This window comes from Microtus ochrogaster, chromosome 1, assembly GCF_000317375.1.
Source record: "Microtus ochrogaster isolate Prairie Vole_2 chromosome 1, MicOch1.0, whole genome shotgun sequence".
Lineage (NCBI taxonomy): Eukaryota > Metazoa > Chordata > Mammalia > Rodentia > Cricetidae > Microtus > Microtus ochrogaster.
Genome location: NC_022009.1, coordinates 35,880,412 through 35,895,692, shown reverse-complemented (window position 1 = coordinate 35,895,692; position 15,281 = coordinate 35,880,412). Strand labels below are relative to the sequence as shown.

The 15,281-nt window shown below is 46.2% G+C and overlaps 1 protein-coding gene across 1 annotated transcript in view; it reads right to left on the bottom strand.

Moving 5' to 3' along the window:
- Tdp1 (tyrosyl-DNA phosphodiesterase 1) overlaps positions 1-12,581 on the bottom strand; it is a 70,722-nt gene extending 58,141 nt beyond the window's left edge. Inside the window, exons 1-4 of the mRNA XM_026778646.1 lie at positions 12,051-12,581; positions 6,837-7,402; positions 4,588-4,631; positions 3,473-3,528 (exon numbers count right to left, since the gene is read on the bottom strand). Of these exons, the coding sequence (XP_026634447.1) occupies positions 3,473-3,528; positions 4,588-4,631; positions 6,837-7,402; positions 12,051-12,139 (755 nt within the window). The 5' untranslated portion in view covers positions 12,140-12,581. The remainder of the gene's footprint in view (positions 1-3,472; positions 3,529-4,587; positions 4,632-6,836; positions 7,403-12,050) is intronic.
- Between the last annotated feature and the right edge of the window lie 2,700 nt (positions 12,582-15,281).

The following is a 15,281-nucleotide window of genomic DNA, read 5'->3' as shown; positions in this document are numbered from 1 at the left end:
CAGAGGGCAAAGGTGCTGCCGACAAGGCTGCTGACCTCAGCTTGATGCCCTGGACCCACACGGTGGAGAGAACCAACTTCTACAACTTGTCCTCTGATCACGAGTGTATTTTGCCATGTGAATATCCACACATACACATGCTCACACACACAGAATACATAAATAAACAAATGAGAATTAGTAAAAAAATTTTCCTGTATAGTGACGATGAGGTCTCCTTTCCTCCATAGTTTTCTATTTCCCCCTGCACCTATTCACCAAGCATTTATTACATGCTCTATGTACCATGCAAGATCCAGGACTCAAAAGTGAACAGTCCCAAGTCCCCCAGCAAGGAGCAAACTTGATAACCAGTAATTATGGCAAATTCTAAAGACTATAAAATGTTCTTTAGGAACACATTAAAAAGGCTTTTTCTGCCTAGTTATTTTGAGACAGGGTCTTGAAATGTAGTGCAGGCTGGCCTTAACTTGATGTGCTACCCAAACTAGCCTCAAATTGTGTAATCCTCTTCTCTAGCCTCCCCAGGACTGGAATACAGATACAAACCACCATGCCTGGCTTTAAAAGGGCTTTTAAGAGACATTTCATCTTCTTCAGCTAATCCTTAGACATCAATGTATCTTTACAAGACCTCCCCAAACGAGAAAAATAGGAGTTTTCTCCAAACAAGCACCCAAGCAAGGTAAACAACTGCAGCCACGCTTATGTTATACTGCAGAAGGCAAGACAGGGTACGCCCATTCAGAGGTGTTGACTGACAGCCACAGGATATGCCCATTCAGATGTGCTAAAAAAGGGTACGCTATGGACTCCTGAGGAAGGTCAACATTGGACACAGTGAGATGAAGACCCTCACCACCTGCAGTGCTCTACAATCTAATTCTGGATGCTACTTGAAGTTACCATACCATTCAGGTCATCCTTGAGCCTTGTAGTATTTGCATGACTTCCCAAGATGCATCTGCTAACAAGGGGGTAGAGAGGAGGAGTGTGTCCCTTGACTTTGCTAGAGTGCTGTAACTAAGTGCCACAGACCAAATGGCTTAGGCCACAAAGATCTGGCAGCAGGAAGCCCGAGGTCTGGTGCCAGCAGCCTGACTCCTGCAGAGGACTGAGGAAGAACCTGGGCTGGCTGACTCTGGCTTTAGGGGGCCTCAAGCATGGCTTGGCTTACAGATGACATTCTCCTTGTGACTTCAGTCTTCCCTGTTGCCGTGTCCAACCACTTCCTTTTTATAAGGTGCCAGCATGCTGGATTAGTGGCTACCCAGGGAGCTCATTTCAATTTGGCCAATGATTTCTGGGACAACTCGACCTATACATGTAGTCAGACACAGAGGTACTGAGGCATGGAAATCCAAAAGAACAAGGCACTAAAGACTATAGCCCACACCTGGCCAATACTGTGGGAAGGTGACATTTGATTTCAAGATTCTTGAGAAGCAAAGAGAAAAAGACTGGAAAGCAATAGTGTGAGGTTCAGGGACTGCTGTTAAGAGGCAAGCACCAAATTACTCCCATATAGTCAGTCTCTCTTTTCTGAGCGAAACCCTGATTTCAAGGTGGACTCAGTTAGAAGACTACATATCCAGCCTTAGACATGGCTTGTGTCATGTGACTGAGCTCGATTCTACAAAACAGAAGCTACTCGGGGGCAGCCAGAACTGTGCAGAGTGGCACACTTGGAATACAAGCTCCCTCTTTTTATCCTCCTCTCTGCTACCTGGAAAACAGACAAGTGGACTGGATCTTAGGTTGTCATCCTGGACCAGGTGACTAGAGACTGAAGTCAAACCCCAGGAGGGAAGGACAGAATGACAGAAAATGGGTAGTCAAGTCACAGAAAAAACCCTGACACTCTCTATCTACACCACAGACAACCACCATTTGGAGTTTAGACTGCAAAGAATTTATTTTATCTTATCTTTTTTAATTTAAGCTACTGTTAGAGTTTTCTGTTAATATGCAATCACAGCAAATGTTCTTTTCTCCAACCATTTGAGTGGCAAAGCTGATGGCAAAGAGAAATTTCCACATTTTACACTAACGCCAGAGGTTTCCACAATGATGTGTTAAATGCACCAAGGTCTTGAAGATGACATTTGTTCTTTCTTGTTGTGTCTTCCTCCATCCTACTTACTGCTAGGGGATTCTGCACAAATCTGTGTTACAGATACAAATGGCTGTGTGTCACATGCAGGGCCACATTTGCTTGGTCTGTATTGCTTCACAGGAGGCTGAAGAATTGCCAGAGGCAGCAATGAAAACCTAGTAGCACTGGGTAAGAGATGGTCACGGTCCCCTTTCTTAACTCCACATACAGTCCTGGAAGAATCATTTGGGTTGGCACAAAAAGATCGTTAGAAAGAACAGCTGTGATGTGCTGAGCCCAGCATGGCATGTGGGCAATGTCTGGGCACACGAACATATCTAGATACCACACAGAGACAACTGTTTCCTTCACATTAACATTGCCCATGAAGTCCTGTTACTTGAGTTGGAATTTGTCCTTTTCTACTTCTGGAAAGAGCAAAGTGGAAAATTCTAAGTCTATGAAAAGAATGTGTGTGATGAAATACGTAAAAAGCATTTTCAAGCAGAGGCAGTAACTCATTTGATAAATGTAAACATGAAGACCGGAGTTGGGTTTCCAGAACCTGTGTAAAAGATGCCATGATGTAGGATTCCCCTTTATATGCTGTGAATATGTTTTATTACCACTGGTTAGTAAAGAAGCTATTTTGGCCTGTGGCAGGGCAAAATAAAACAAGGAAGGAAAACTAAACTGAATGCTGGGAGGAAGAAGGTGGAGACACCATGTAGCTGCCTAAGGAGACAGACGCCAGAACCTTACTGGTAAACCACGAGCGTTGTGGCAATACATAGAATAATAGAAATGGGTTAATTTAAGATGTAATAGTCAGTTAATAAGAAGCCTAAGCTAACAGGTCAAGCAGTGTTGCAATTAATATAGCTTCTGTGTGATTATTTTGGGTCTGGGCAGCTGGGAAATGAACAAGCAGTCCCCACCTACAATGCCAGGCATAGTGGTGCACATACTTGTAATCTACAGCTGGGGAGGTGGATATAGATAGGCCTCTGGGGCTGGACCAGAAAAAAACAAACAAAAAAACTTGTCTCAAAAAACAGACTAAAATATAAAAGAAGAGAGGAGGAGGTGACTCCTGAAGATTAATACTGAAGCCTACACATACTCTCTCTCTCTCTCTCTCTCTCTCTCTCTCTCTCTCTCTCTCTCTCTCTCTCTCTCTCCCCCTCCTCCTCCTCCTCCTCCTCCTCCTCCTCCTCCTCCTCCTCCTCCTCAAGTTAAATGAATAAAATGCTGTTCTCACAAAATAAATGTTTTCTGTTCGTCACGATGTCAAGTGAAATATGGGGAGATGGGTGTCTAGTCTGAGGGCTGCAAGGCTCACATCCTATAGATGCACTCTGGCATCAAGGGACTCACCTGAATTCTGGTGGGTACTGCTTTATGAGCCAGTCCACGTCAAAGCAGTAGTTAAACTAGATGGGGCAAAAAAGAAAAGTGAGGCACAGGTATGTTTGTAAGAACTGTTGTCAAACAGTTTCTAAAGCAACCACATGCTACAGTATTCATAGATCTAGACAGTTATGCTGTAATATGTAAGAGTAACCCCAAATTTCACCTTGAAGAACACTTGGTTAAAGGGATCTGCATAAATGGAGCCAAATGCCCAAAATAGGTTCTACGGATATTATCTGCGCGTACATCGGCAACATTTCTATTTGTCCTACATTATTTCTATAATCCAGGGCTCACCAAGTTCCCCTGAGGTGTCAGAGACAAAGATCCCAGGGCTTTTAGGAAGGCCATTTCCTCCTAGCACAACTTATCAGTTAACCTGGTACACTCTAACTTGCTTGTAACTAGTACCCACTGAGCACAACTCTATAAGCGTTTTATTTATGAGGAAGCCTCCTCTTTATGCCTGGCCAATCCTGGGTCCAGGACCTCAAGTCTAGCTGAGAGAGAATGCACGGACAGAGCTCATTTGGTTCTATCTAGAGATCAGGACCACGTCATACGGGAAGGTGGCACCTCTGCTTGCTTCAGGAATAAGACCTTGAGCTTTTGGACTGTTAGGATGACTTGTTAGCACCAAGGGACCAGCTCAGTGAGGCAAGAGCCCTGAACGTGCAGAAGTAGTCACAAATTCTACTGACTCCTTTTTGGTCAGTACAGAACATCCATTTTTCTGAAGCAACTCAAACTTGACTTGGTCTTCACCATGTCACCCCAGGGGGCTGTACCAGCAAACCATGAGGGAGGAGATATTTCTCTAACTCTTCCAGGTAGGAATATGATGTGACTTTTTGGACAGTCCGTGTGGCTGGGTCAAGAGTCAGGTATTTTCCTTTGAGCGGCCTCCGTGCTCTATGCTGATGGGGCTTAAGTAAGAAATGCCACACACGGATTCCACAACATGGATTCCAGGCTCTCGGCAGACGCCAGCTTAGGGGCCACTGTATAGGACCGAGAAGCCCATCTCCTGTCACATAGCTCTCCTCACGCAAAGAAAAGACACTTTACCATAAACTCACCTGAGCTGAAGAGACAAGTGTTCCAAACAGAGGGGATAAAATATCTACAAAGACAAAACAAATGTATTCTCAGATAAAAACCCTCTATATAACGACCATGTTCAGCAGCCAGTGACAATCAAAAAAAAGAGTAAACTGACCAAAAAACTCACAAAAATATTTTATACGACTTAATATTTATTACATTCTTTGAGAAAGTAGAATGTAAAAGTAAAATCTAAAACTTAAGTCCTGGATGACTGCCTAATTTTGGGCTCGATTGATGATTCCTGTTCTTCTTCCTGGACCTCTGACTCTTTACCTCCCTCCGTACCAGCTACGCCCACAATGCTGCTCCCTTGTAGTCAGAGTACTCGCTTCCCAAAACAGGACACTCACATTCTTGGGACTCTAGGTCACCTCTGGGGACATTCCCACGTGGTTCCCCTCAGAACTGACTCTGGACAGATTAGGAAGGGTGCTGTTCATTAACTGCACCACGATCACCACCATCTTGCACCTGTATAAGACTTCTGAGGGGACAGACACCATTCTCAGCATTGAATAAATGAACTCAATCCTCCCAGGAGTTTTGAGGTCAAGTGTTACTCTTCCTTTGTGGAAAAGGAGCATCTCAGAAGGATGCTGTGTGTGACCACCCAGCTGCAAGGGTCAGAGAGCTAAGGTTTGACCCAGGATGTCTGGTTCTAGGTTGCTGGTACCTACTGAGTGTCTTCTGTGAAGGAAGTGAACTAGTTCACTTATTTGACAGTCACTGGGTGCTTCCTGTACTCTAGACTTTGGGCCAGATGTGGGGGTACAAAGAGTTTGAGAGAACAAAATGACTAGCAAGAAAGCTCTTCCTTATTTCAAGACCAGCAGAGTTAGGAGATAAGTTGCAAAACCGTCTTCCAGCTGCTCCCCCCCCCCCACATCTACACCTCTAGCTTTTTAAACTTTGCCCATCTCCAGGATCCACTCTAAGGCCCCTGTCCTCCATGAGATTTAAGGGAACCTACAATTATGGCTAGTGCTAGCAGGATACATCAAACAGAATGGATTTAGATACAAGAAGAACTGGATTCAAGTGTAGTTCTACCATTTAGCAGCTCTGTGACCTTGGGTAAGTGATTTAACTCTTCTGAACTGCAGGTCTGTCACATGTCCAGGGACATCTGATCATCTTACTAGGCTGTTCTGACAATCAGAATATATGTAAAGCCCGCGTGATGGCATCTCCCCCTCCTTAAATGTTGCTGCTGAGAGCAAGTTGTTACTATTGTAGTACATAGAGAAGTCTTTCCATACTACCCTACTGTTTCCTATGTCAGGCGCTCCCAGACAAAGCACAAAAACCACTGGCAACTATCTTATATATCTCAGGAATATATATATCACAGAAGAGATGCTCAAAAATTTGTAGAACTGGACTTACTACTATAAAATTAAGCCCACCAACATGTACACACCATACAGGAGAATACAGGGTACTGGCATGCATTTGATAAGAAAATCTACATTGAGAATAAACAATCTATGCCGTGAGTATGAGCCAGGAGAAACATTAATGTGACAGGAGGCTTATTGCGTCCATCTGCCGTACGAATCCGGGAGGTGCTCACGTCACGTATCTACTCTGTTCTGGACCCTCATCCCACACTGTCTCACCCGTAGCTCGGATGAGTGGTCAAGAGGGAGGTCCTGTGCCCTGTGAGTCCACACCTTCCGCTGTTCCTCCATGGAATGCAGAAAACCACTAGCGACCATTCTCTGCCTCATACCTGAAGCATCCACCTGCACACAACAGGACTCATTTCTGCTTCTTTGTCCTAGGAACCCAAACCAACTTTCAAGGCTCTCAAACACCAGCAGGCATTGTGAGTCCCGGGAGGCTTAGAGAAAGCACAGGTGGCAGGCCCAGACCCCCAAGAGTCTGACTTGATGAATCTAAGATAGAGCTGAGAACTGGCATTCCCAAGGTCCAGGTGATTCTGATGCTGCTGGCCCAGGGACCATATGGAACCACCATGAAGCTTGTGACACTTAGTAGCGCCACCAGTCAGGTTTAGTCTTCACTTGAAAGTTAAACAATTCTAAGCACTGTACCTAGCATTACTAGGGGCTGAGCTATGGGGGCCTGTCTGCAGTCAGGGTGAACACCCCTCCCCGCCAGTAGTTAAGATGGGTTCATAGAGGCCATTCTCAGCTGTGCTTCCTTGCTTTACCAAGAGGGAAATGGCTCACCAGCTCCTGAGAGCCTTCATCCTTACCCTTGATGTGGAGGGCTTTGGAGTTGTACTTTGCCTTAATCCCTGAGACTCTGGTGAGGTAAAATTGGAAGGGGTTCCTTGTATCCAGCATGTCCCAGATGTCCTGGCCTTCCCCTGAGGTCTCGTACTCATCATCTGCCCTCTGGGGACCATGGCTGGCAGGAGGGCCGTGATGGACAACTTGCTGGGCGGTAGGCATGTTGGGCGAGGAGGAACGTTTTTTCTCTTGGACCACCATGTCCTTAGGCTGGTCGTGCTGTGTCTCTGGCTGCTGCTCGTCATCGCTGCTGGACAGACACCAGCCGAGACCTTCTGTGGCCTCACTCTTCTGCCTTTTGGGGGGCAATGTTGAGTCCGCGTTGCTGAACTTCACAGGTGAAAGCTTTCTCTTGTGTGCAACCTTGCGGGCCTCTGAGCAGGTGTACACAGGCCCCTGTACTGCTCCCTGCCCAGCCTGGGGGACAGACGATGTTGACGGCTTGTCAGGTCTGGGCTTTTCATCCTCACTTTCATCACTACTGGATATTGTCCACCTCCCATAGCTGCTTTCCTGGGTCATTATACTTCTGAAAAGGAATGATGGAAACATTATTTTCTATTCAATAGTCAACTGGCAATGTAACTTTACTGCTCTCAAATTCCCGGTCAGATGAGAGACACGCAGGACTTCTGTCCCGAGGCTGAGCTTCTTTTTCTAGCACCCGGATCTCTTACGTGGGGCTGACAGACTAACGGGCGCACCCTGGGCACCTTCTTCCTGCTGTCTGTCTAGCTAGACCTTGGTCTTAGAAACCCTGGGAAGAGAGTTAAGGTTAAGGCCATCTTAAGAAACTTTTAAGAATAATTCTGACCATGCTTATTTTTCATTTTACTTCGTTTTTTTTTCTTGGGGGGGGTGCTAAACTTAGGGCTTTGTGCTTGCTAGGCAAGCTCACCATTAATTTAAAACAATTACTCTACTTGCTATTGTGTATAGGAACAGCTATCTGTTTGGGGGAGTGGTACAGTGTGTTGTGATGCGGAGGTCAGAGAACAACTTGCAGGAGTCTGTTCTCTCCTGTCACACGGAACCCAGGAATCAGATTCAGGTCATCAGGCTTGGTGGCAAGCAACTTTACCCACTGAACCAATTCACTGGCTCAAATATAAATATGCATTTATTGGGGGAAGACAGTGCAAATGGAGGTCAGCAAACAACTTCATCTCTCTCCATGTGGGTCCCAAGGATTGAACACACCAAGTCAAGCCTGGCAGCCAGCACCTTTGCGTACTGTGCCAGCTCGCTGGCCCACATTCCAATTTTTAAAGTAAAAGTGGAATTTACACATTTATCTTCATGTGTGTACAGGTACACACAGACTTCCATTTCCAAAGCCAGGGGCCTACATTAGCTTAGGCGAGTCTCCATGAAGAATGCCGAGTGACCACTTCTGCGTGTATAGCTTATACACACTGAGGACCAGCTTACTTCAGATCGTTATCTTACTGGCCGGGCCGTGACTGAAATGACTGTAACCTGCAGGCCGGGACTTGAACTGAAGCCAAACACTTTCAGTTTCCAAACCGCACAGTTGGTCTAATTTATACCCTCTTGCTCTCAGAAGAGCAAAATGTAGGATAGATGGACTTTTGGTGTTGACTACAAATTGCATTCAAGCCACGCAGCAAAGAGCTAAGTGGGCTTTCCTGCAGTTCCCTCATGCGATGCCAGAACTCAGAGAAAACTAAATAAATGTTCAGAAATACGTGTTCCTGGGGCCTGGGCATCTGCAAGGCTTGTTTCACAGCTGAAGACGATGCCTCATGGGTGGGGTAACCAAGACAAAAAGGAAGCAGTACTCCAAGGAACTTGACTTGTAACCCTTACCCACCAAAAACAAAAACCAAAACTAACCAACCAACCAAACAAACCAACCAACCAACCCACCTCTCCCAAACAAAACAACAAAAAGAAACATCCAACAAAGTCTCAGAGGTAGAAAAGCATGCTCTTTTGGCAGGTTTTCAAGTGACATACATGCACATTTCAAGCTAAACAAACAAACCAAAAATAGTTTTAAAGTATCCATCACGTTTCCCAATTTCTCCCTTACCCAGCTTCAATCAATCCCAGTTGATTCACACAAGGTTTCTTCTGGAGTTACACTTTCCCAGGAGCTCTTATACAGAGAACATAAGACATCCTTCATAGCTCACCGGTACACTTACCTCCAGTTGTCCTGGACAGCACACACGGCCAAAGTGTGGGGGCTGCAGAACGGGTGGGGTGTCTGCCCCTGCAGTAACAGATGGCTCACATGTGTTCTGAACTCGAATCTGCTTTCTAAAAGCTTTGCTAGTTTCTATGAGAATGAGCCCAGCTCATTTCTAGAGACCATGAGCACCCAGGTTAGGGTTTTTCCTAAACAGTTTCTGATCTATGTGGGTTAAGAAACCAGCTGTGACAGGTGTACTGTGCCCAGGGCGATACTTTACTGAAATCTCACACCCCTTATTCTAGACTCTAGAGGTTGGTGGACAGAACCCCTTAAGCAGACTGATTTGCTCTGAAGGGACTATTTAATCCTATGAATTTAAAAGGACCACATAAGGAAAAACCCTGGGTGAGAGTTCTAGCTTCCTTGAACTCTAAGCCAGTGTAGCAAGTGAAAGGAATTTGCTCTGGTCACTCCCAGACCAAGTTCGCAGCAGCACAAAGGAGACTTCATTTGTCCTTGAGGGACAAAGTACTGCCTCTGGCTAGAGAGGAGACAGACCACGGCCCACAGATAAATGATGGTTTATAAAGGGAGAAAAGGAAAGCCCTTGTAAAGATGAGTTAGTTTGTTTTGATTGGGCATGTTAATTAAGGTAACCAAAAGGGGGCTTTTGATTACTGGACTTCAATACTTTGATAGCTGGACCTTGATGGTCAGGTGCAGGAGGAGGAAGTGGCAAATAAAGGAACAGACCTTGGTGGCTAGCTTTAGGAATGTAATCTAAGGGCTTTGCAAAACAGAGAATGGGGGAAGGGGAATGCCTGCCAGAGACAAGTTTGCCCTGCTAGGGCCTGCTAGGTCCCTTCAGCAAGGAATTTAGTAAGAGAATCTTCAATTAAGAATTCTCAGAATGGATGTGGTAGCTCACACCCTATAGCCTCAAATCTGAAGCAAAAGGATCTTGAATGTGTGGCTAGCTTGGGCAATGTAGCAACTGTGAGGCTAGCAAGAGCTACACAGAAAGACTGTTTCAAAACTAAGTCAACAGAATTCTTTTTTAAAAAATTATGTGAATGCCTGTGTCTACAATGAGTGTAGATTCCCTCAGGCAGCTGGAAGAGGGCCTGAGATCCCTCTAGAGTCAGTTATAAGGTTATAGGTGGTTGTAAATTACCCTGACATGGATGCTGGGAACCGAGGTCAGGTCTCTAAGGCTCTTGACTGCTGAGCCATTCCTCTAGTAACCCTCCTGCCCCCTTTTAATCTGAGTGGGTTGTCAGATGCATCTATTTCAGTGGCAGAGACTGGAGATTGCAAGGACAGTCATAGCAGATAGCCAAGGGGGTCAGCGGCTAGCCAGTTTAGCCTCCCTGGTGAGTATCAAGCCAGTGAAACCAACCAGCCAAAAACCACAAACACGAGCCACCTGTGTCTGCTGCTGCATTAACAACAGCCAGGCAATGGACTCAGCTTAGACACCCATTCATGGATGAACGGCTAATGAGAGTGTGGCACACATACTCACTGAAATTCTACTCAGCTGTAAAGAAAAATAAAATCATGAAAATTTCAGGGCAATGGACTACAGTGATATTTCATTTGTATTTTAATAAATAAAGCTTGCCTGAAGAACAGAATGCAAAACAGCCATAGAGGCCAGGCAGTGGTGGTGCACACCTTTAATCCCAGCACTAGAGAGGAATATAGGGCGGATGAGACAGAAACTCGCTCTCTTTCAGTCTGAAGATTTCACAGAGGTAAGAGCTGTCTAGCAGCTTGGCTGCTTTGATTTTCTGATCTTCAGGCTGAACCCCAATATCCTTCTCTGGGTTTTTATTATGCGTGCTACAATGGATAGATCTGGTAAATAAATGAGGTGACTCAAACTCTGAAAAATAAAAAGCACGTGTTCTCTCATATGAACATAGGTTTGTGTGTGTGTGTGTGTGTGTGTGTATAAATGGATGTAAATGTCAGTGAAACCTAAAAACCTAGAAAGGATATGAAGAGATGGTAAAAGATGCTGAGGAAACATGGGAGGGGTGCAAAACCACACACGCCACCTGAAATCAAAGAGGAGACAGGGACAGGGAAGGATGGGGCGAGCAGATCTACTAAAAACACACTTCGTAAATGACATGATACTCTGTACGCTAATTTAAATTTCTTAATTAAAATTCAAAAACCCCAAACAAATAAAGGCAGCCTGGATAATGAGGTTGTCTTTTGGCCTCCACATGCACAATGCACCACCCACAAACACATGAATACATACAATAACACACACACACACACACACACACACACAACTAAAAACAAAACAGACCCTTCAAAGTGCTCAGGAGGAGCTGCAGACTCCATCCCCAGATTGCTCAAAATAAAACCATGAAGGAAATTAAGTACTGGGACTTTCTCTCTCCATTTATTCTCCATTTAAAGCAAAGAGCAGGTCTCGGACCCCCTTGAGTCTTGTCCTGATCTGCTGTGAACACCACTCTTCCTGCTCCTGCTTCTTCAGTGCTGGGATTAAAGGTGCGCACCACCAAACCCAGTCTTCCCCCCCCCTCTCCAATATATGAAATATTTCACCAATTTGTGTCACCCTGGCACAGATGCCATGCTGAGCTATCATTCACATGTTGGCTGCTGCAAGGGCACAGTTTGCAAAGACATGCTCATCAACTCTGCCCCAGGTGGATCAATAAATCGGAATCCTGGAACCCTGAGCACTCTGAGGAAAGCATCTCCACTGACACCAAACTCTTTAGACAATTTCTCAAGTGTTACCTCATTTTTTAGAACCACATGGAGGGGGGCATCCCTACCAATAACATAGAACAAGTTGGTAAAATGAAACAAACAAACAAATCTTTGCAAAGACATTTCTCAAAAACCAAATCCCTTTGTGTGGTCCACATACCGTTGAAGTTTGGAGATTGCTGACATTCAAAACTTGGCTGAAGGGCTGATTACTAGGAAGACAAATAGACTCTATGACATACTAATGAAATTGTACCTTGTCATTCTGACCACCAGGTCACCAACCTCATTACCAAAACAAGGTCTGCTGAAGAGAGGCTGCCAGGATGCAAATGTCAAGATCATGCAGGAAACGACTTCTAATTTGGAGGACTGGATCTGGTCAGCATCACATTTTACCGCTGGATCAGCTCCCTTTTGAAACCTCTCAAAAGGCTCTCAAGGCCCAGCCTGACAAGGACAGACTACTAACGACTTTCTTCCAGTGGTTTAGCAGACAGTGCTCAGTACAACGGAAGTCCAAAGTCGCAGCTGCGGTAGGTGATGTCAAAAGAATGAGAACTAGAATATAGGTTCACCCCCTGCCCCCACCCAAGTACCAGCCTGGTTGTTTCCTGCAGTGGGGGCACCTGGGACCTGGCACTCACTGACCACACTGATAGCACCTCCCTTTCCACCCCACTTCAGTCGCTCCTTCAGTCAACGAGAGAGAGAGCTGTAGTGGGGAGAAGATGCTTTGCATTTTGCTTCTGAACTACAGTGGTGGGCCCTGGACTCTTCTACACACAGCTGTAACCCGTTTCCGTCAGCAGAACGAAGCTTGTGTTTCCATGACAGCTACAACGGCCAGAGAAAATCTACTTTGTAAAAGACAGTATTTACACGGGAGTGGATTCAAATAAATATCAGGCAAATAACAGCATATGTGTAAAGAGAATAAATAAGAACTAGGAGCCCAGTTGAGGCAATGAAATTTGGCAAACATTGCACCAAGATAAAAAAAAAATCATGAAATCCTTTCACTGGACAGCGAATCAGAATGTCTTCGGAGGTTTTTATTAGGGCCTTGAACAAAATGCCCGTGGATGGGCTGGAGATGTGGCTCAGCAGTCAAGAGCACTGGCTGCTCTTCCACAAGTCCTGAGTTCAATTCCCAGCAACCACATGGTGGCTCACAACCATCCCTAAGGAGATCTGGTGCCCTCCTCTTGTCAGTAGGCATACATTCAGACAGAACACTGAATACATAATAAATAAATAAATCTTTAAAAAAATGTCCATGGAGGGTTAGAGATTTGGCTCAGTGGGTAAGGGGGTTTGCAATCCGCATTACCCCATCCCAACCACCCACCTAAAAGCCCAGCATGATTCCTATACCTGTAACCCCAACATTGTGGTAGAGACAAGCTGGTATCCAGCCAGAATTCAATGGCCAGGGTAGAAATTGTCATCTTCCTTTCAGTGAGAGACCCTGACTCAACACAATAGGGAAGAGAACAATACAGGGAGACACTCCACAACTGCATACCCATTCACACACACACACACGAACACATGTTGATGCAGTAAAGCATCCATTTAGAACTTTGCTTCCTCTACCCACAGCTAAGCAGACCCAGCGGGGTATTTCTGCTTCATTTACACTGCTACACAGACCTTTGAGATCTCAGCACCAAACCCCCACAATCGACGGTCCTTCCCCTGACCCCAGTAGTTAGGAGAATTAAGAACCGAGAATGAAGAGTTAACAACGTACAGCTTCTATCTAGGCAAGTTTAATTTTGGGTCGAAAGGCACAAATTAACACATAAGAAGTCTAAAAGTCAAGATGATTAGATGCTCGTTACATTTTACAGGGATAACCTTTCTTTGGAATCATTTCTGGAGCAGCATGTGAGACCCGGGAGGGAAAAGGATTCAGCAGGCTAAAGACAGGTGAACAGCATTACAGACAGACGGAACCCGAACTGCAATGGCCAGGAGGTGGTAACAGGGCTCTAACTATAACATAGGATTGGCCCAGAAAGAAGGGGGTGGGAGAAGTGAGGTAGGTTAAAAGGCGAATTTTATTCTAAAAACAATGGAACGCCCACTCCGTGTTTTAATTAACCGGAGTGCCATGGCCCGTTTAACCTTTTAAAATGAGTATATCCGGTACATCTCTTTGAACACGTGGCAAGAAAGACGCTTCTTCTGCAGGAGCTGGGGGTACTGACTGGGTGCTTAAGAAGATGGCCATGGAGAACTGGGTAATTTGAGAGTACGCTAAGCAAATCGTGAAGCTGTCAACTTTCCCGGGCGCTCAGCTCTGCCCACAATTCCATTCCAAGGGTGCAGTCTCATTTCACCCTTAAAACAATCCCTATTTCACGGCCATCCCTCGATGTGGAAACTGAGGGCAGAGCGGCTCAGAGCCTACCCCGTGGGGTGCCCCTCGCCTTTGCAGAGCGCCCCAGGGGGCAAGGGCTGCAGGATTCCGGGCTCGGGGAGGAGGGAACCGTGCCCAAGGACCGCGGCCTCACGGTCCGCCCAAGCCTTGCAGGCCTTCTAACTACCACCTCGGATCGCAGCGGCCAGCGCGCCGCCATCAGGAGGGCGGGCGCACAGTTACCACCGCCGCCAGAGACCGCCCCGAGCCGGAGCCCGCAGCCGCAGACACCTACCTGACCCGCCAGTCCTCCGCCGCCGAGGCCCCGCCCCCCTCGGCCCGCCCGCGCATGCGTGTGATTCAAACCTGCCGGCGCCGCGGCCCTGCCAGCGGGCTGCTTCCACTTCCGGATGATCACCGCTGGGTCCTAAAGCCAGCCGCATTCGCTGCAGACCTAGAAAAGGGATGCGTGGGCGCCTTGGGAAACCTAGTTTCCCCCCACCCTCTCTACGGTGGTTTCCAGTTGACTCCTTAAGAAAGGAGAAACAGAAGGCTGCCGGCTAGCTTCTCGCCTAGTTAATTAGCAAACTACACCCGGCGGTCTCTCTGGGACTGCTCTCAGGCAGCCTCTGGCTCCCAGGGCTGAGACATGCTTTTGCAGATAGGTGGGCTGAAGTAAAAGGCAGCTGCTGCAGACTTTAACATCTACTGCGGGATGAAAAGTTAAACGAGTTCCCATAAAATACAAAATCTCGAATGACTCTCCTTTGAAACGGGCGTGTTCCCGTCAATCTCACCGATCTGCTACAAGGGTTGATACGTCTAGTATAAGCCGGTCTGGGAAGCGCAGGTCTAGAGCATTATTCCTCATCTTGTATAAAGACGTCTGCTGTGGGATTGTTTTATTCCTTGAATCAGTCTCGTTGCTTTCCGGGGGGTTGACTAATTCTGTGTAAACACTCTAACTGGTCATTTCGTTTAATAGTCCTAGTCAGTGTTAAGTGCTGGGGTTACCAAGAGGGCGAAAAGAAACATAGTAGCTGTCCTGAGAACGCCGTGCAGTGGTTTGGCTTAAACATGAATCCTGGAGTTAATTTTTGTGTGTGTGTGTATGTGCCT